A 22207-nucleotide genomic window follows, 5' to 3' on the forward strand; every position below is an offset into this window, starting at 1 on the left:
TCCAGTCTTGGTCCTCATCTCAGACCAGCTGATGCAGGTCACTCTACTTCCTCAACAATCAACTCACAGCTTCCTTCCCATCAAGGATATTTGACTTGCTCCCAATGAGGTCAAGAACATAATGAAAACAAGGGGGTATGAATAAGGATAGTCAAATACATACAAATACCCAGCAAGCTATTCACCTCCAAGACTGCCTCCAAGGCCTCCAGGGCAAAAAGGGTTTTAACTGGATAATGCAAGGGACTGCCCTTCAGACAAGGGACTGTCATAACGTGTCCCTAAGTCACCTTGCAGCTCTTGCTAAAGTATCCCACACTCTACCTGTCTACCTTACCACAGTTACCTGTCCTTGTCTCTGCTCAAAGGTCACCTCCTTTGGGACTCCCTCCCAGCAACTTTAGGCACTTCCTCTCTAGGCTTCCTCAGACCACTTATCTCAGTTTCTTTTCTGCGCTATGTGACTAGTGAGGGCAGAGTCTTTGCATGCCCTTTCTCTAATGCTCAGTGATATCTGCTTAGGAAATGAAGGGTCGACCAGTGGGAACAGTCCTGGAACACTGCTGTTTTGTCTTTTTCCAGGCTCCTGACCTGCCACCCTATGAAGGAAGTGAAAGCTAACTGACTGCAAGCTCCACAGGCCTGGCTGTGTTTGCTGCCTAAGCTCGCAAGGCTGGACAGGCCTCCCACAGCCTGGAGGCCTGGTGTTACGGAGCTGACTCAGGCAAAGAAAGAACTACCTCATCCTGAAGGCGGGACAGCTTCTGCTGCTGGGCATCCCTCTGCGCGCAAACCTCCTGGTACTGCTGCAGGTGCTCATCCTTCGCAGAGGCCAAGAGATGCTCACACTTCGCTTCCCACTGGCTCTGCAGCTCGGCCTGTGCGAGAGACAGCTGCCAAGAGAAACGACAGCTGTGTGTAGCAGGTAGGAGTTGGGGGTGGGGTTCACATTACAACCAAAGAAGCCCATTCTCCACAGAATTTAAAGGCCGTTGTCCATGTAGGTAGAAATCAGCTGTTGAAAAGATCTTAATGACTTTGAAAGTATCCTTTGATTCCTTCTTGATCTCTATGTGATTGGTGTACGCACGTGTATGTGTATGTATGTTCACACTCATGTCCACACACAGAAATCAGAGTTGGATATCAGGTGCCCATCACTCTCCGTGATATTCCCTTGAGACAGGGCCTCTCACTGAACCTGGAGCTTGGCTGGCAGCCAGCAAGCCCTAGGGATCCTCTCCACTGGGCACATGCAGTAATACCCAACATTTCATTTGGGTATAGGAGATTCAAACTCAGGTCCTAATGCTTGCACAGTGTCAGGTCCAAAGTAGCCCCCCAAAATGGCAGTGCTGATGTCAAAGTCCTAAACGGGTCTGTCTGGGTACACAGAAACTTGCCTTTAGGCTTTCTTTTTAGGGATTCTGTTTACTAGGAACCTCCCTTAATCCACCACCAAAGGTCAACTACCCCAAAGGCCATCTAGTCTGCATTGATCCAAACAGCCTGTTTGAGCTCAAAGACCCCCACCCTGTTGGCTGCCATATACAATTGGCTTGCTTTTCCACCATTTTGCTTCTCCCTCCTCCACCTCCCAGAGATAGCCTTGTGATTTGAGCCCCAATAAATCTTTCTTTTTAGCCATGGGGTAGTCTAGTTCAGTGGTTTCACTGGACCCTCACACACAGCAAGCATTCCTACCTACTCAGTCATATCCCCAGCCCCAAAGTAAGTATAGCTTTTGAACACTCAGAGAGGGATGGCACTGGTTGTCAGGATTCCCATTATCCTCCCAGGTGTGTATAAGCCATAAGAAACATCTTCCTACGGGTAAGTGGAAGCTACATGTTCTCGCTGTGTCCTTCACAACTTCCTTGTATTTCCACGTGCCCGTTACCTGCTCTGCAGTCGCTTGGTCTGTGGACACTCGAGCCTTTTTCAAGAGCTGCCGAAGTCTGTCCAGTTCCTCCTGGTGTGACTTGCGAATCTCATCCATCTCCTCCTCTGCCTGGAAGCGCTCTTGAGCTGATTTCTTTTTCCTCTCTGAGAGGCTCTTAGGAACAAGAGAACCATCCTCAGCACTAGCTGAATAGTGTGGATGGGGTGGGGGTTAATGACCTCAGTGGGTCATTTCTACGAATGGTTCCTTGTTGTGGGACATTTGTACACTGTGTGAAGATGTATTGCTAGGCAGGAGGGTATAGGTAGGACCTCTGGGCAGAAGAAAGGAGAATTCACTAGTCAGACATGGAAGAAACAGGATGGGTAGTACAAAGACGAGAAAACAAGCCTCATGGAAGAATGTAGATTAAAAAATACAGGCTAGCTGGGTGCTGGTGGTGCACACCTTTAATCTCAGTACTTGGGAGGCAAAGGCAGGTGGATCTCTGTGAGTTCGAGGCCAGCCTGGGCTACCAAGTGAGTTCCAGGAAAAGGCGCAAAGCTACATAGGGAAACCCTGTCTGGAAAAACCAAAAAAAAAAAAAGGCTAATTTAAGTTACAAGAACTAGTTAGGAACAAGCCTAAGCGAAGGCCAAGCATTTATAATTAATAATAAGTCTTGGTGTCATTATTTGCAGGCTGGTGGTCCTGATGGTAAAGTACTACTACAAACAGCACCCGACATGGGGCATGTAAATCCACATAGGGCTGAAAAACCTGAAAAAAAATTTTCAACTAGGCTCAATATCGTTGCATATGGAGCATGGCTCTTTAAGAGGCCCTGCTGTGCAGATGAGTGTTTGAGCAGCTGGCATTGGGTACAAAATCCAGGTGCAGGTGGTTCTTACAGAACCAAGGGAGCCTGGAGCCATCCTCCAGTGCCACTCAGCAACAGTAGCCTAGCAGTTTATGGTTTGGCTCACCCGGTCAGAAAACGCTGCAGATGCACAGAAAGTCAGGTCCAGACACACACAAAACAAACCTCTAAAAAGGTATTCTTAAAAGGGTACTTAGGTACTGAAGACAAAAAAGAAAATGGGTATAGTCATAGAGAAAATAATTTAAAAATAATAAAGTCTTTAAAGAGAGAGTAAAGTAATATAAAAAAAATAAACTGGGGCTGGAGAGGTTAAGAACACTGGCTGCTCTTCCAGAGGTCCTGATTCAATCCCAGCACCCACATGGTAGCTCACAACCATCTGCAATGAGATCTGGCTCCCTCTTCTGGCCTGCAGGGATACATGCAAACAGAACACTGTATACATAATAAATAAATGGAAACACATGAACTATGAACCAAAAGCTGTGGGAGCCCCCAGCTGGAGCAGACCCTCTGGATATGTGGGACAATTGAATAGCTTAAACTGTTTGGGAGGCACCCAGGCTGTGGGACCCAGACCTGTCCTTAGTGCATGAGCTGGCTGTTTGGAACCTGGGGCTTACACAGGGACACTTTGCTCAGCCTGGAAGGAGGGGACTGGACCTGCCTGTACTGAATCCACCAGGTTTAAATGAAGCCCCAGGGGAGTCTTGGCCCTGGAGGAGATGGGAATGGGGGGTAGGCTGGGAGGAAGGCGGGGGTGGGAGGGGGGAGGACAGGGAAACCCATGGCTGAAATGTAAAATTAAATTAAATTATAAAAAAAATAAGCCACATAAGGATGAAAACACAGGGAGTTTGGACCTTATACTAGATTGTTATACCATTTTCCTTGTTACCAAATTTAGAAAAGAAACTTACAAAAGAATTGTAAAGTGTATAAGGTTGAGATACATAAAAGCTTAAGTTCGTTATCTAAATAAACGTTTTGAGATTTAAAAAGATATTTTGAGGATGGTAATGCACAATATGATAAAAAAATGGTTTAGGTATAAAACTTTAGATTCCTCAAGACAGGATAGATAAGAGTATTTTCTCTGAACATGCCAAATACAAATGGACTAGACATTGTGAATGTAATTTTTACCTGACAATTGTTCTTATTGTTTTTGTTTTACAATGTTACAGTTAAAACATTTCCTTTTAATTTAGATGAAAAGGGGAAATGCTATGGGGTATTTATAGACTGTGTGAAGATACATTGCTGTAATTGGTGTAATAAAGAGGTGAATGGCCAATAGCTAGGCAGGAGAGTATAGGCAGGACTTCCGAGCAGAGAGAACTCTGGGAAGAAGAAAGATGGGGTTGTCAACCAGACAAGGAAGAAGCAGGATGAGCTGTGTGGATATAAGGTAATGAGCCTTGTAGAAGAATGTAGATTAAAAAAATATATATTGGTTAATTTAAGTTATAAGACATACTTAGGAAAAGCCTAAGCTATGGCCCAACTTTTAGAATTAAAATAAGTCTGCATGTCATTATTATTTGCAGGCTGTCAGTCCTGACAAAAAAGTACTACTACAGTTCCTTTTTAAGCACCTCCTTTTATATTTTGTATCCCTGCTACTGGGTGAGATAAATTATGACAAGGAAAAAACAAGTAACTGGCCTGCTGCTGTTCTCTTAAGAGCTAGGGACAGCATATCTTTCCTGTAGATACAAAAGGGCAGATACTCACATCTGGCTGGCTGGTTAGAAAATAAATGGACATAGTCTCTTTGGATGGTAATCTTTCAAAATGCTTCTTAAAATACATCCAGAAATGCTACAAATTATAAATTTGTGAATTCTAGTCAAAGATTACAAGGTTAGTCACGGTGATAGTGTCTGCAACAAGGAGAAACTAAAAACAGCCCAAGATCAGAGGGAATTGCTTTAAAAAGCACAACAGGATGAAAGAGGACACGCCACCTACCCTTGCCCTAGACTTCCCTGGATTTTACTATGTGTTTTTTGCTTGATATTGTTTGTACTTATTGTAATTCCAACTTATCTAGGTCATTATCCCTCATTACTCCTAGACAATATTTGATAAGCATCTCTTTGTATATAGTCTTGTATTAGGTTAGAGCTTTCTTATTTAGACAAAAGGGGGAGATGTAGTGGGTAGCCATCCCAGCATTGGCCTGGAAGTTCCAACCCCCACTGAAGCTTCGGTAATGGTCACGCCCACAAGGCGGGGCAGAGGAGGAAGCGGAAGATGAAGGATCAGGAAGAGCTCTGTCTCTTGGTTCCCGGACTCTGGACGCTGGAGGTAGACCGAGCAGAGTTCTCCAGAGAACACCGCCGGACTGCGCTATACCCTTGCCAGACCCTGTAACCTACCCCTTCATTTGTAAGTTACCCCACAAAATAAACCTCCCTTTTAACTACGTGGAGTGGCCTTAATAAGAGGGACTGGGAAGATGGCTCAGAGGGCAAGCCATTTGCCACCGAGTGTGAGGACCTGAGTTCAGGCCCTCAGAACCCATATAAAATCAGACGTGGTCTCAGCACTCCTATGGCAAGAGGGGAAGTGGAAACAGGAGCATCTTCAGAAGTTCATGGGCCAGCTACAGAACAAGAGACTATCTCAAACAAGATGGAAGGTAAGGACTGCCACCTAAGGTTGTCCTCTGACTTTCATACATGTGTACATGCTTCTGTTCTCATGATCTCTCCCTGCCTACTTTCACTGTGTGTGTGCGCGTATGCGCACGCGCACACGCGCACACACACACACACACACACACACACACACACACACACTTTGTTTTTCTTTGAGACAGGGTTTCTCTGTGTAGCTTTGGAGCCTTTCCTGGAATTCACTCTGTAGCCCAGGCTGGCCTTGAACTTACAGAAATCCGCCTGCCCCTGCCCCCCAAGTGCTGGGATTAAAGGTATGTGCCACCACCACCTGGCAACATACACACACTTTAAAGTGATAAAAATCATAGAAGATAAAGTCATCTTATGTGTTTACACACAAATCCTGTGTAAACACATGTAAATTTTGTGTAAACACAGACCAGGACTGACCCCCTCTAAAAGGTACTAGTCAAGAACAGCTTTACTAGAGGCTCACTGAAATCTCAGTGACAGTCTGTTCTTTTCATATTAAACATTCTAGTACAAAGAAAAAGATAGCAATGTTCCTGCTTTGTCCAACCCCTGGGTGATTACCCTGATATTAAAAATTTAATCATTAAAATTTAAAATAATATCTAACACAAAAATAGCAAGCTAGGGGGAGTGGGTTGAAAAGACAGCTCATCAGCAGTCAAGAAAGCTTCCAAAGGACCTGATTTTGGGTCCCAGGCCCCATGTTGGATGGTTATAATCACTTGTTAACTCCAGCCCCAAGGGATCTGACACCCTCTTTTGCTTTCCCGAGGCACCCACACACAAAATAATAACAACAATGAGGGTTTGGTGGTGGTGGTTGTTTTTTTGTTTTTGGAGACAGAGTTTTACTATGTATACTTAGCTGACCTAGAGCTTATTATGTAGACCAGGCCGGCCTTGACCTCACACACTCACACAGAATGTTGTGGAATAATTCTTTTCTATACTATGGAGCAGGACAGAGAAGAGCCTGTCAGATAGATCCACCAGTCTGACTCCTGAGTGGTGGGATTAAAGGCATGTACTATTACATCTAGAGGTTTTGTTTCTTGTTTTGGGACAGGGTCTCATTGGCCTTGACTGCTCTAGAATTCATTATGTAAGACCAAGTTGGCCTCAAATTCACAGAGATCTACCTGCCTCTGCCTGCCTCCAGAGTCCTGTGTCCTAGTGCCTGGAAAAAATTCAAACAATGAGAATAAATTTTAAAAAGTATCAAGATGGAAAAAATTAGTAATGTTTATGGCTGACAAAGGATTAACACTCAATATTCTAATAGAAAAGAGGATACAGGACTCCAAGAGAGAATTCACAGGAAAAATAGAAATAGGTATGAAATATATGAAAGCTTTATTACGACTAAAAACACATAGCTGTTAGGCATGGTGGCACAGACCTTTAATCCCAGCACTCAGGAGGCAGGGGCAGCAGTTGGAGGCTAGCCTGGTCTACATGGCTCCAGGACAGCCAGGACTATATAGAAAGTCCCTGTCTAAAAAACAAAAACAAACAAACAAAAAGCTATTCAGTCTGTGGAGGTCCATAGCAGTTTGAAATGAGAAACTGGAAAGATACATATCTACTGGTCTAGCACAGGCCAGCAGCTGCACAATGGGCTCACAGTAGACTACTGTGCAGTAGTAAGTACAGTCCTCAACACTCTTTTAAAAGCAATCACTAAGAGCCCAGTATTGTTTAGAAAAACATATTATCAGTGCATGTTTATATAGGGGATATGCAATATTTTATGCTTACAGAGAGTAACCTAGCTTCATGTGTTGTTTATAGTTGTTATTTATAACCCATACAATGAGAGAAGAAATTAAAAACATTTTTTTAATTTTATACTTTTCTGAATTGTTTGCACTTTCCCTAATACATTCATACTATAAAAATTTTAAGGGATGCAGGTCAGGGTTAGGAGATACAGGCATGCTGCATCTTAAGGCTTTGACGCAGGTGCTAAGCCAAGCCAACACCCAAGGAGTCCAAAGCAGCCTGTGAGTGAGTGTACAGGGACCTGAGCATCAAGTGCTGGAGTGGGGTGGCAGGAGCTGCCTACAGTACGCGCTGCTGAATAAGGAGGGATTGTACTGGCCTACTCGGGCTATGGGGGCACAGATGCCTGGGTCACCAGAGCTAGTACCAGTAACCTCTGGGCCAAGTACAGTCAGAATGGGAACCACACGTTTAATGAAGACAATCTCAAATTTATCCTCATGGGCCATGTAGCCATTACCAGGTGGCCAACCTTCTGCTATGTATGAATGCCAAGGAGACTGTAGGCTCCAAAGTGCTCAAGGCCCAGCCCCAGCAATTGCTGGAGGGCCTGGAGGAACCCCTTACCCAAGCAGCAGCAGCATCATAATAGAGGGATGGAAGCTGGAGTCAGAAAGGGATGGTGGTTGGGAGGAGTAGAGCCCTGGAAACACCTTATTGGGCTGAGTACAGGAAGATGGGACTTCCGTTTTTTTTCTAAACAAATTTCAACTCTTAAAAAAAAAAAATGAAAAAGAAAATTGTATATTAATCAGCTATGCCTGACCACTTGGCTCCAAGAGGAACTTGGCTTTTGGAACTTACCTTTTCCAGGGACTCCTTCTCAGCTCGGAGGTCAGTCAATTCTTCCTCCAGGGAGGTCACCTTGAGTTCCAGCTGTCTCCGGCTCTGCTTTTCATTTTTGAATTTGGACTGTGTTTGCTCAGAGGCTTCTCGGAGCTCTAGGACAGAGGAGCAGGGAGACATGGCCATAGAACCAGAGATGCAATGGGCACTGTGGTATTCCAGAAGCTCTTTCAAAGTTGCATGCTCTAATCTCCCGATCCTACCATATGAGCCTCCCTGACCTGAAAAAAGGATTAATAAGCCCTATACTGACTCTACGACCAACCCATGTTTACCCTGAGAAGGGTAACTTCTATATGTATATAACTCCTTCCACACGTGCGAAGTGTGGAAGTGTGACTAGTCCGAGACCACCTTTAACACTGATCACTCATGCAGTCCTGTTTCCATTGCCACAGGACCACATGGAGTGTCTCTGTTGAGGACAGCTCAGGTCCCTTCTCACTGCCTGGGTAAGACTCTCAACTTTCTTGGTAGCTAAGACATTTGACTGAGAATTTGCTTTCAAAATATCCCTTTTCAAATAAGGTTGGGGTGGGGGGTATCTTTTAATTTAGTCTACTAAAACTTGCTTGAAAACTGGCTCTTGAAGTAACTGTCACAAAGAACTAACTGTCAGAGGGAGCCACAAAAACAGAGGCGAGGTACCTACACAACATTCAAATCAAACATTGTCCAATATGTTTGCTTGAGGTGGGCCAACTACTGCTCTGTAAGAGAAAGGATGCATCTGCAAGGAATCGCCTTCCGATGCTATCAGTAATTCTGAGCTTTCTCTTAGACAAGGAACTGTGCCTCTATCTACTCGGCTGCTGCCTCTGTCCCTGCCCACTCGTCCTAGTTCCTTCCACACAGGTTTCTCTATACCAGACAACATGCACCAGCATGCTGGCTCTCACAAGCTTCTAGCTAACCAGCATGCCTTAGTCATTCCCCTTGTGCCAAGCACTGACGTAACCCTCATATGGAGGAAGGGCTTTTACAAAGAATAAATCAATTTATAATGATGCTTATGGAAGGTCAGAATAATGCACTTAGGGATCAAGGACTTTAAAGGAGAGGCAAGAGGCAGACTTCGGAGAGGACCGGAAGGCACTTCTGATGGTGAGCACACCAAGCGACGGCTGCACCGATCTAAACGCAGCTACTCCAAGAGAAGAGTGTGGTGAAAATCAGACAGGGAGAGCAGCCAGAAGGCCTGTTGTTAAGGCAGATTCTGGGCAACAGAGCAGGAGACGAGCACAGGACAGGCCTTGAGGCCAAGCTGGTGCACTGTAATCCCTGCTCCAGGAAGGAGGAAACCACAGCCGGAAGTGCTTGTTTCCTAAAACTCCACCATGTTAGTAAGTAACAAAGATACTGAAGCAACATTTCCTCAAACAGAAACAGTGTGACTTGTCAATTACAACGGAATTGGGGGAGGGGTGTCTTCCTGTTCTTCATGTAAAACCACCACGTGGTTTCTACCAGTCCTCCTCGATGCTCAGTACTTCATGTATGTATGGACATTATGCCAATTGACAGGAAGGAAGCCCTTTAACTCCTTCTCCTCTGAGAACTTACCCGAGAGGTCGGCCTGGAGTCTGGTGACCTGGCCCCTGAGAAGCTCGGTCTCTTTCGAGCTGTCTGTCAGCTGCACTTGCAGCTCTGTCTCCCTCTTCTGGTGAGCTGCCATTTTCAGCTGCAGGTGAGAGACCCGTGCAGTGGCTGCTGCTAACTCTTCTGTCACCTTGGCCTGAACAGTGACAAAGGGTGACATCATTTAGACACAGGCATTCCAAGTGCTGATTCGACCTCATGGGACGCAACAGGAAGGGAGAGAAGGACGCCTTCCACCTGCACTGGGTTAAAATCAAGACTGGAAAATGCACAAGGGCTCAGACTGACTTCTGTTGCAGGAATATATACTTAGGAAATACTACACAAGCCAGGTGTGGTAGGACACACTGCAATCCCAGAGCTTGAAAGTTTGAGGCAGGAGGATAAGGAGCCGAAGACAAGCCTTGGTTATATTAACAAGACGATCTCAAAAGCAAATAAACAGAGAAACCAGTACTGTAAGAGATGAAAAAAAAGTTTGTTACAAGACTGTTCAAAGTAGCATTAAGTTTTAACAGAATGTAGAACTAACATAAAACACTGAAAAGATGCAAGCAAGCAAAACAGGAATGCTCATCTTGTGGGGTATCAAAACTGTATTTGAAAAAGAACACTTGATGGCATGGAATACAGCTGGAACCTACAGCTGAATGAAGACTATAAGCAGATTATCCAAATAGTATGGTAAGTATTATTCTGTTTTTGTAAAATGACCAATGTGTGAAGGAAAGAGCTGGCAGGGCATTTTCATCAATGGACACACTAGACAGAAAGTTGGTGCTTCCTACTTTCTTCTTGCTGACTGGACTATATTTTACATGAGCCTTTCAAAAAGATGTTTCACAGATTATTCTTTAAAAAGATAATGTGCCCAGTAGGCCTGGGGCTTGGGGAGATAAAGAAAAGGAGAGGGAAAATAAAGATAAAATCAGAGAAAGGAGACACAGTAAGGCCCATTTTGTGGAGAGCAATGAAGTTGCAGGCTGCCGCTCATGACCAGGACATTGGTAGCCGGCACAACAACGGATGAAGTAGCAATGGGAAAGGAAGTGGGCCGGAACAGGACGGGCTGTGCAGGGCAGGCCACAGCTCACCTGAGGGCAGGTGGCAGTCTTAGTTATTGTTCTGCTGCTAAGACGCCATGACCACAGCCAGAGGGCTTGCTTCCGGTTTAGAGGGTTGGCCCATGGTCATCACGGCAGGGAGCGTGAAAGCAGGCAGGCATGGCATGGTGCTGGAGCAGTGGCTATGAGCTCACGTCTGATCCACAAGTTATAGGCAGAGAGAGTAAGAGGAGGCCTGGTGTGGGCCTCTGAGACCTTCAAGCCCACCCCAGTCACACAGCTCCAACAAGGTCACACCTATCCTTCCTAATAGTCCACCAACTGGGAAACGAGCATTCAAATATATGAGCCTATGGGGGCCATTCAAACCACCACACTGACCAAAGACATTACTTACGAGATAGTATGGCTAAGCAAACACAAAAGTTAGCTTGAAACATAAATAAGGAACCCTTATTATCAGAGTATAGGAAAGAAAGTCAAAATCACAAGTTATATGTTCATTCTGTTCAATTTTGCATGTTTCCAAGGAAAAGTCAATAATAAAATATGAACTGCTTAGAATTTCATGAAAAAATACAAGATAAAGAGCAAAGATTTCCCAGCTGAAGAGTGATGACCCAAATAAAAAGGAATCTGTTCTGGACAGTGTCCAGTAGACAAGAAGAGGGAAACTGGACTCCAGAATTAGTTGACTCCAACCCAAGGCTCACTAGCAACTTTCCCACTTCTATTCAGAGCAGATCAAAATTCCTACTCTGAAGGACTAAAGCCACAGTAATTCATGCCCCCTCCTTCTTTCCTTATCTATCATCTATCTATCTATTTATCTATCTATCTATCTATCTATCTATCTATCTATCATCTATCTATCTATCATCTATCTATCTATCTATCTATATTCTATCTATCTATATTCTATCTATCTATCAATCATCTATCTATCTATCTATCTATCTATATTCTATCTATCTATATTCTATCTATCTATCTATCTATCTATCCCATCCATCCATCCATCCATCCATCCATCCATTATCTATCTATCTATCTATCTATCTATCTATCTATCATCTGTCTATCTATCTATCTATCTATCTATCCATCCATCCATCCATCCATCCATCTATCTATCTACTGTGGCAGGGTCTCGTGTAGCTCAAACTTTGGCTTTAGACTTTCCACCTAGCAGAGAATGACCTTGAACTCCTGCTTCTACCCCCACACTCTGGGACTATAGGCGCGTGTCACCATGTCCAACTCCATTATTTTCCTTCTGTTTTGTTTCTTGAGACAGAATCTCACTATGTAACCCCAACTGGCCTGGAATTTGCTATGTAGACCAGGCTGGCCTCAAATTCACAGAGATGAGTTTGCCTCTGCCTCCCAATTAACAGGATTAAAGATGTGTGTCACCTCACCTGGCATTTTATTAAGGAAAGGTCTCACTATGTAGTCCAGGCTGGCCTGGCACTTGCCACATACCTCAGGGTAGACTTGAACTTAAAGTAATTCTTTTGTCTTGGCCTCCCAAGTTCTGGGATTATACACATATGCTACCTGTCTGGCTCCAAAATAGCACTTTAAAATGGTTTTGTCAGACTCAAATGAATAACAAACTAAACCCAGATAAAGGATCAAATTAGACAATCCTAAATTCCACTAAGAACAACATACAAATTTATTACATAACATAATAGAAATTTTCTTTTGATCCCATCAAAAGAATAAATTTAGCTTCCTATAAACTATAATAGTCTCATAATTATTAAAACAAGCAATTCGATTCTTTCTTTCTTTTTGAAAGACGATCTCACTAGATAGCTCAGGTTGCCCTTGAACTACAGATTCTCCTGCCTCTGCCTGTCAGAAGCTGGGATTACAGGCATAAAACCTCACCCCTAGTTCAATCTTGTTTTTGAGTCAACTTACTGCAAAACATAGTAAAACAGACCTAGAGGTGACTAACATGTGAAAATCATTGGATTTCTAGGTTTGTCCCCAAAGATGACAAATATCCTGCTGAACACAAACTTGAAAGTTCTTATGTAGGACTACTCTTCAGCTCAACATATCCCGACCTGGACCTTCCTCTGCCCGGCTATTTTACCTTCTCTTGTTCAGCATGCAATACTCTTGCCTGTGTGTTTTCTGTGGCTGTTTGAAGTGAGTTGTTCCTCTTCTCCAACATCAGGTTACTCTGCTCAACATACCTGAGACAGAAATAAAGACAAAGAAAAGATTTACCCAGCACTGAATGTTTGAAAGGCACAAGTGAACCCACTCAGTTCTCACATCATTGTTCTACACCTTCATCAGAAACAATCTGAAGGGAGCTGGAGAGGTGGCTCATGGTTGAGGAGCCTTTGATGTTCTTGCAGAGGACCTAGGTTCAGTTCCCAGCACCCACATGGTGGCTCACTACCATATGTAACTCCAGTTCCGAGGGATCCAGCTCCGTCTTCTCTCCCAGGATACTGCACACACACAATGCACAGATATGTAAGCAAAACATCCATATGCACACATTTTTTAATCTTAAAAAAAAAAAAACAAATAATCTGAAAGCACTTTGCTTTCCAGATACCTGCAGTAATTAACCAAGATATCTGCAGTAACCAAGGAGGTGGCAACCTGGGTCACAGAAGAATCACTCTGCATAATGAAAGCAGACATTCCCAGGGTTGTGCTAATGGGAGATGTGGAGGAAAGAAAAGGGGGTAAGAAGACTGTAAGCCTTCTACCAAGCCTGCCATGAAAGAGACGGCAAATACTAGGCGAGAAATACAGGGGGGAAAAGATTTTTCAAATGCATTGAGACTAGTTCTGTTTGCCTTCCCACCCTCACTAAGCTCAGAAGGATTCACTAAAAACTACAAAATGATGGTGCTTTATGAAATTGGTGAGGCTCTGGTCAAGTTCTATTGATAAAATAGTCCACACAGAAAAGAGTGGACACAATTTTCTACGTAACATTATTTTCAGATATGAGGAAGCTAGGCTTGCAGAGATAAACAAAATACCCAGAGCCACACAAGAATGAAGGGCAGAGCTGAGGGTCTTATGCCAAGCACAGGCACCTCAGCGTTTTCTACTGAAGCAGTGAATAGGTAATTCACACAACAGGCAGAAACAGACATGGCTGAAATACATGGACGGGTGAATAAGCTGCAGCTCAGAGAGAGGTACTGTGTACTTAGTATGTTCAAGGTCCTCAGGTTCAAGAAACAAAACACAACAAATGTAGAGCAGAGACTTGTGATTAATATACTGCCCTCAACAAACGTGTGTTACAGTGGACACATTACATTAAACCTTTGCCCACCCTCCCGGCCTGTCCCTGTCCTTACCTCTGGTTTCGCTCAATGAGCTCACTAATCTTGTCATTCTGCTCTTCTATCCGACTGCTTTTCTCAAGGAGCTCCTGCTTCAGCCTCTCGTTTTCCTGAATCCAGACACACAACACACAAGGTATGTGTCTTCCAAGTGCCCACTTCCTCTCCACTCTCTGCTTCCTGGCTGCAGCAGCAACATGACCAGCACCGCACGTTCTGCTGCCAAGCCTTCCTGCCATGATCAACTGTATCCCACTTCCTGTTGGCTCTCTGCTCAATGGGACCAGTTATCTCACCCTCTGCTACCACTCTTATCTGCCATGATAGGCTGTATGCTCTCAAACTAGGAGGCAAAATAAACCCTACTTTCTTAAGAAAAATAACTTAATAAAAATGACAGTGTGTAAGTCACAGGACCAGATTAAGCCATTGGTTTGTCCAACTGTAGTATTCAACACATATTATCTCTGGGGGTGAGGGGCAGATTTTCAAAGGGTAGCACATCTGAGGAGGGAGCATGGGCAAGCTCTCCAGGCTGAGCTATGCTCCCCATCACCCTCACCTGAATGATTCGCTGGATGTTGCTCATAATCATGCTTGTTTCCATTGTGACTGACATGTTAGGAAGAAGCATGGAATTGCCAGAGCTATGCTTCTGTAACTCTTCAACCTGCAAAAGGGAAGCCAGAAAGACTCTATGAACATGTTTAACTGGGGAAAGACAATTCACCCAGGACCAATCACTTTTTTAAGAAAGTTAATAAATTTTGATACAACATCTAAATGTAAGCCTGCTTTCTCCTGCTAACTTGATCCCAAAGCAAAAATAACCACCCTTCTAGGTAAATGACTAAGGACTGTGAATATGGGAAACCAAGGAAGAGTTTTCTTATGGCTGTGGCTTCTCCTTACATCCTACTTATTGTCTACTTCCTGTCTCCCCACCCCCCTTTTTTACACTTTTATTTGCTATCTCTTTTCACAATTTAAAATACTTTTTTTTAGATTTATTTATTTTATTTTATGTGTCTTGAATGTTTTGCCTACAAGTATGTATGTGCACCATGTGTGTGCCTGGTGCATCAGAGATGAGAAGAGGGTATCAGATCTCCTGGAACTGTGAGGGCTGGAAAACAGAACCTTGGTCCTCTGCAAAAGTACTCTTAATCACTGAACTGTCTCTCCAGCCTGCTATTTATTATTTCTTTATTACAATTTCATACATATAAATAATGTGTCTTTATTATACCCACTCTCTTCTATTAAAATTAGTATTTATTTATTCAAATTATTCTATGCATTATTCTGTGTACATATGATATGTGTGAATATAGACATGTACACCTGTGTCACAGCACATGTGCTGAAGTCAGAGTATAACTTGCAGGAATCAGTTCTCTCTTTCCATGATGAATTTCAGGAATCAAACTCAGATTGCTGGACTTGTTCAGCAAGTGTTTTTACCTGCTGAGCCGTCCCTGGCCCAACTGGTCCATTTTCAACAGAGCCTCAGCTCTGACTCAGTTACCTTAGTCATGAGATGATCCATTTTATCAGCCACTTTGCTGAGTGCCATTCGAATTTCAGTGTTGTGTTGCCGGGCTTCAGTCATGAGAAAGGACATCATGTCACCTGATCCTAAACAAATATGAAAAGGAATTTATAAACCTGGAAAGAGGAAACTATGCGAGGAAAAGTCAAGGGCAGTTTTAGCCAAGGAAGTAAAGGACCCCTTCCATGCACTAGGAAATGCAGTAGGTGATTTTACACTGTCAGGAGAAGACACAGAAGAGGGAATGGAGACAAAAAGGCTCCCAAACTAACAATAACTTGGTTATATTTCTGCAAAATGCATCAAGGGCTAGAGTCTGGCCCAAGTGCACACTGGTCCAAGTGCACATCCACTTTGGACTACTGTTATAGTAGTCAGGCATTTGCACAGGCACCAGGAATACAGTCATGAATAAAACATGGTCCCAGATCTTAATGGACTTCAGTTTGGAAACTGACATATAGACAAATCATTACAACAGAGTATTTTCGATGTAAGGTGGGCATAGCAGCACATGACTACAACTCATGAGGCACACAGAAGGTTCAGAGTTGGAGATCAGCCTGGGCCTCATGAGATACTATCTGAAAAACAAGTTTTTAAGGAGGTGATTTCAAGTGCAAAAAATAGGCCATGTATCAGGTACAAAAAATAGCACCTTAAAAATAATATTAACCTTCTGGGGACATTCATATACACTTGTGTTTATGGGAGCAGTGGATAGAGAGGTGCTGAGCCAGAGGAAATGTCAGGTTGGAAGGACGCAAAAGTGTTTCAAAGATGGAGAAGGGGCAGGGCTCCAGACAAAGGCTGCATTTAGGAAGCCCTTCCCACTGCAGAACTGCAAATTAGGCTGTGATACACTAGTTTCCTTTTGCACTGTCTGATGCCAAAGTGATTACCAAGCAAAAGACAGGCTGCATGCAATGGCAGAAAGCCCACACATCAGTCAACATTTCACTTACTTGGTTTACAAAACACATATATGCTTGCATAAGTGCATAAAAACACACAAAGTTGCCCAAGCAACTATGAGAGGTACTCTCCTATGGGCAGAGGCTTAATGACAGAGAGGACAGTTAACTTCACTTAGTCCCATTTTGTATTGTTTGACATTTTTACTAAAGTGAATTACTTTCCTAATTTACAAATTTTAACAAAATAGTTTTCATCTGAGGCACTCAACACCCACAGCAGTCCTCATGCTTCCTCTCCATCCCTCCAGTGTTTGCTCTTTCAGCATCTGCTATAGGCTCTAGTCACTCTGACAGAAGAGTTAAAAAGGCTGGTAGGAGACCATGGAGGGAAAAAGACCGGGACTGTGGGTACAAAGGGGCTTTGGGGAAGACGTAAATGTTCTAAAAAACGGATTGTTGTGACAGATGCACTGCTGTGGGATAATGCTTTTGTACACTGGTTTAATAAAACGCTGATTGGCCAGGAGCCAGGAAGTATATATAGGCAGCATAAGCAGACAAGGAGAATTCTGGGAAGGAAAAACAGAACTGAGGAGGAGATGCCAGCCCACCATCCAGGGAGCAGCAAGTAATGACACACACAGGTAAAGCCAAAGAAAACATGGCAAATATAGATGAACAGAAATGGGTTAGTTTAAGGGTAAGTGCTAGTCAGTAGTAAGCCTGAGCTAATGGCCAAGCAGTTTTTTGTTTTAAAGATTTATTTATTTGTTATGTATACAGTGTTCTGTTTGCATGTATCCCTGCAGGCCAGAAGAGAGAGCCAGATCTCATTACAAATGGCTGTGAGCCACCATGTGGGTGCTGGGAATTGAACTCAGGACCTCTGGAAGAACAGTCAGTGTTCTTAACCTATGAGCCATCTCTCCAGCCCCTGTCTGAGCAGTTTTAATTAAGATAAGCCTTTGTGTGTTTACTTGGGTCTGAGCAGCTGCGGACCGGCAGGACACAGGAAAACTTCCAACTACAATGCACAACTCTGAACTTTTCCTAAAGAAAAAAAAAAAAAAATGCTGGGGTCTGGGGAGATGATCAGCCAGTAAAAGTGCCTTGCTACACAAGCTCAAGGACCTGAATTTGATTCTCCAGAACCTACCAAAAATAGTAAAAAAGGAAGTTAACCATGGTTGTGTATACCTGGAACCTCAGCACTGAGGGGGGATGAACACAGGTGGATCCTGAAAGCTTCCTGGCTAGGTGATCTATGCAAAATGGCAAGATTTCCAGTTCACTGAGAGACCTAGTCTCAAAACAATAAGCTGCAGACCAATAGAGGAAGATATTCAATGTCATGCTCCGGCCTCCACACATATGTACACAAGTACACATAACTGCACATTCATATGCATGCACACACACACACACACACACACACACACACACACACACACATATATATACACAACATATACTATATATACTATATTTAAACATATATTTAAATTAATTATATGGTATATAAATTACAACTCAACCAAGCTGCTAAAACACAACAATATAAAGAAAGAAAGGGTAGATAGCTGTTGGAGGGAAATGAAAACAGAATGGGAGGGAGGAGAGCCCAGCATAGGTAGAAGAGGGGAGACTGGGAGGAGGAAGTGACCCCTACCTTGAAAGTGGGGAGCCTGGGACAGTGGTGCTGGGTACAGGGGCCGAACAGGCTGCAGCTGTGAGGTAACTGAGCATGCCTGGGGATAGGTGTAGGCTGGCACACCTGCACAGGGCTGACAAAGTGACAAGTTACTTGTTTACATTCCTATGACAGAACAAAGCAGATAAACAGGGAGGAGGCTTGAAGTGAATAAAACTGGAAACAATAAGACCACAGTTTGGCCACTGTCTTTGGGACTTGATGGTACCTGGTCACTTCAGCCCTACCCAGAACCTGAGGAACAGGAATCTTGATCACTACCAGTCCTCTGGCAATATGATTTAATAAAATGGGAATTTGTTCCCTAGTATCAGGCCTATTTTTAAGAAAAAATTGAAACTAAGCAAATTCCATTTAGTTTCTCTTGAAGGGAAAAAAAAAAGTTATTTTTCAAGATTCCAAACTAAGCTAGCCAGTTTCCTGGATGCCTCTCCCCTGCTTTTTAAAATCTGTATGCATGTATGTCTATGCACAAATGTGGGGGGGGGGGTTCCTAACCCACCAGATATGATGGGTTCTTAACAGCTGAGCCATACACTGCTCAGCCCCTAGACTCTGTTTTGTTGTGTGTTTTCATACAAGGTTTCATGTAGCTCAGGCTAGCCTCAAAATCACTATATAGCTAAGGATACTCTTGCATTCTTGATGTTTCTGCTTCTAGCTCCTTAGTGCTAGGATTACAGATGTTTGCCACCACATCCAGTACCCTTGCTAGATCCTAATGCTTATTTGGGTGACCAGAAGCTCTTATTTTTCTGAACCGGAGTATCTCAACTGTGCAAGGAAGATGTTACTGTTTCATGGGGACTTGCTAATGGGCTAAATGAGGTAATACAGGCAAAGCCCCTAAAAACTCGCAAATTAAGTGCTTGGCAAAAGGCAAATGCTCAATAACTATCATCTATCATTTTGAGGAGAGTTATTCTCTCCCCATAGGAGAACTTTATTTCTAAGGACAATATAACAATCCAAATATTGTTAAATTAAAACAAAAATTCTTAGTCAGTGACAGAGGGATTTTCCACTGTGGGAAATTTTTTCAGTTTTGAGTCTCTGTTCAAAATCACCACGAGGGGCCAGGGCTGAAGATATAGCTCTTGCTGTGTTACGTGCACCATCGGGCCACTATGTGCCAGGCACAGGCCTTTAAGAGGTACTTTGCTTATTCTTGCACTGAATCTTCACAGAAAGTTGTAAACAGAAAACTTTGTGTGGTCTTAGGGATAAGTAGTAACTTAGGGAAAGGGAAATTACAGACATTGACTTGCGGAACTGCTGTTGTATAAAAAGGAGAGAAGGGATCTTCTGTGTTCACACAAGAAGACCAACAGAAATTATATTTCATGACTAAAACCATTTTAAAATAATATTGTTACCTGAGGACTGGACGTGATGGTACACTCCCTTAATCTCAGCTCTCAGGAGGCAAGGGGCAAGCAAATCTCTGAGAATTCGAGGCCAGCCAAGACTACATAGTGAGACCTTGTCTCAAAATAACAAATATAGAAATTAATTAATTAAAAAAGTTACCTGGAAGTTCTGAGCATTTCCAGATGCAGCAGAGTGGGAATCAATAGGCGCAACTTGTATCAAGGCAGCAGAGGGTGTTTGAAACCCAGAAACAGATGGCTGAGGTGCTAGGTATGATAAACCAAGATATTTCTACTGTTAGCATCCTTGCTTCTTGTATTAATGCAAAAACACAACTCTCACCTCAAAGGGGATAAAAGATAATTAATTTTGGAGCCAAGCAATCTTGACCATGGCTCGGGAACATGGATTTGGGTTACTCCAAATTCCATGTTCCCATGTAGTTAACAATCTTGTAAAATTTTCACAAATCTAGACATTTTTTTAAATACAGTGGTGAAACATCAGGTGGGTGTGTTCTGGAAAGGCAGGAGGTTTTAGTTTCAGGCCTCAGATGCTATCTGACCACATTCTTAGCTTTTGATTGGTGGAGGCTAATACTCTGTACATTTCAAAGGATTTACCTAATAGTTACAGAGATATTAGGTCACAACCAAAGAAGGGCAATAAATGGCTATTAAGAATAGGCCGGGGACAGAACAGAGAACTGTCTCTATTTCTGGCAAACCAACCCTACAGCTGCCCAGGCCAGACCCAAGGGTATGAGTTGGCCTGCCCCATCATTCACCCCATCTATGATCTGCTGGAGCACGTAAAGGGACCTGACCTGCAGACCCAAATCAGCAGGATCTCCACAACACAATGTAAAAGACACATAGAACAAATAACTAACTAAATAACTAAATAACTAAATATGTTTTTTCAGGTGGCCATTAAAGACACATAGAATAAATGAATGAATGAATGAATTTTTCCAGGTGGCTATTAATGGCCCAAGATAAATTACAACTGGTCTCTGAACCTGCTGGATCTCTGCCTCTAAACAACCACTGGCCTCGAGTAAGTTAGCCTTAAGAAGGTTCAATGTCAGGTGGGGCCTTCCCAGGAACTTTCCTTCACACTCATAAGTCTGGACTAACACCCGACATTCCCATGCTTTAAACTGGACCAGTTTCCCCACTTAATCTCCCAGAGCCGCTCTACAGGCATGCCAGCAACTGATGAAAACAGTGCTCCCTTGTGCATCTGACTCAGATCCCATCTGCTGACACAGTGCAAATAACACACAGGGAGATGTCTCAAGAGCTGAACACAGATTTCCATACGGGACAACAACACAGCAGAAATCACGACAACAGGCTGACTCCATCTGCGTGTGAAAGTGTCCCACTAGGACAAACTCGAGTGTTAGCCCCTAACCCAGGCCCCAGCACTAACAAGGCAAGCTAATAATAACCTAAGGGACACTGAAGAAAAGTTAGATCTGACTCCGGGGCTGAGCTTGGAGAGGTTCCTTTCTTACCCTGTGTAGCCATCTGTGGTAACACTGGATGGGCTGGCTGAAGAGAAGGCTGGACAGACGGTGTCACCAGGGACTGCCCAGCTCCGTGTACAACAGTTGTATCCTGAAAGAGACACAAGGGTTGGTCCCTATATGTAGGACTTTAGCCGAAGACTGAGGCTGCCCCTCTAACTCTGCTCACAATACATGATTTCTAGGCAAAAAAGAGGAAGGAAAGGCAGGCAAAAAGGGTATGAGCTTTATGCAGGAAGTATTCAATTATGCAAGAGAGTAAGAGCCCTTCTTCCTATAAACCATATCAAATAATCAAACACAGTTCATCTCTACAGATGTTCTAAGCTGTCGGTGTTTCATCATGACGATCTACAGAACGCACCATCAGCTACCTGACTGATCTAACCTGTTCCCACGGGAAGGGCCTCCTACAAGGAGAGCCAGCATCAATCCAGCATCAACCCAGCCTCGCTTCTTCTGCCAAATCATTTTACAGACCCCAGAGCAGCCACAGGAAACTGGACAGAGTGGGATTCACTCCCCTCATTAGCATGCTGGCTTTGATGCTGGCAGTCTAGAATGTTTGCCCAAACTCTTTTGTTGTTGGTTTGGTTTGGTTTCAGTTTTTGAGAAAGTTTCTTTGAGTCTTTCTATGCAGTTGTGGCTGTCCTGGAACTTGCTATGTGGACCAGACTGGCCTCAAACTCAGAGACCCTCCTGCCTCTGCCCCAGAGTGCTGATATTAAAGGACCAGACTGGCCTCAAACTCAGAGACCCTCCTGCCTCTGCCCCAGAGTGCTGATATTAAAGGACCAGACTGGCCTCAAACTCAGAGACCCTCCTGCCTCTGCCCCAGAGTGCTGACATTAAAGGTGTGCGCCACCTAGCTGTTTGCTCTCATTCTTAAAATATTTTTTGAAAAAAAATCATAAAAACCAAAGCTGTAACCCTAAATAAAGCTGCTCCATCTTCGTGCCAGGCAGGGCAGGCAGTCGGGACACACAGCTCACGTGACTATAATCTGCTGGGCTGTGGCTCAAGGCTGTCGCTTCTTTGTCATTCTTTCGAGCTCCCCCAGCCCCCAGTATT

General features: G+C 43.6%; 1 protein-coding gene across 3 annotated transcripts in view; it reads right to left on the reverse strand.

Moving 5' to 3' along the window:
• The window catches only part of Fkbp15 (FKBP prolyl isomerase 15), a 55078-nt gene that overhangs the window by 5316 nt on the left and 27555 nt on the right, over window positions 1-22207 (reverse strand). For 2 of the 3 annotated variants that reach the window (XM_036177515.1, XM_036177513.1), the window contains exons 13-23: window positions 21125-21227; window positions 19762-19868; window positions 18190-18304; window positions 15580-15689; window positions 14614-14721; window positions 14067-14161; window positions 12827-12929; window positions 9617-9788; window positions 8012-8148; window positions 1901-2056; window positions 741-893 (exon numbers count right to left, since the gene is read on the reverse strand). In XM_036177515.1, the coding sequence (XP_036033408.1) occupies window positions 741-893; window positions 1901-2056; window positions 8012-8148; window positions 9617-9788; window positions 12827-12929; window positions 14067-14161; window positions 14614-14721; window positions 15580-15689; window positions 18190-18304; window positions 19762-19868; window positions 21125-21227 (1359 nt within the window). The remainder of the gene's footprint in view (window positions 1-740; window positions 894-1900; window positions 2057-8011; window positions 8149-9616; window positions 9789-12826; window positions 12930-14066; window positions 14162-14613; window positions 14722-15579; window positions 15690-18189; window positions 18305-19761; window positions 19869-21124; window positions 21228-22207) is intronic. The other variant, XM_036177512.1, reaches the window with a different exon arrangement.

The sequence above is a fragment of the Onychomys torridus genome, chromosome 2 (genome assembly GCF_903995425.1).
Source record: "Onychomys torridus chromosome 2, mOncTor1.1, whole genome shotgun sequence".
Lineage (NCBI taxonomy): Eukaryota > Metazoa > Chordata > Mammalia > Rodentia > Cricetidae > Onychomys > Onychomys torridus.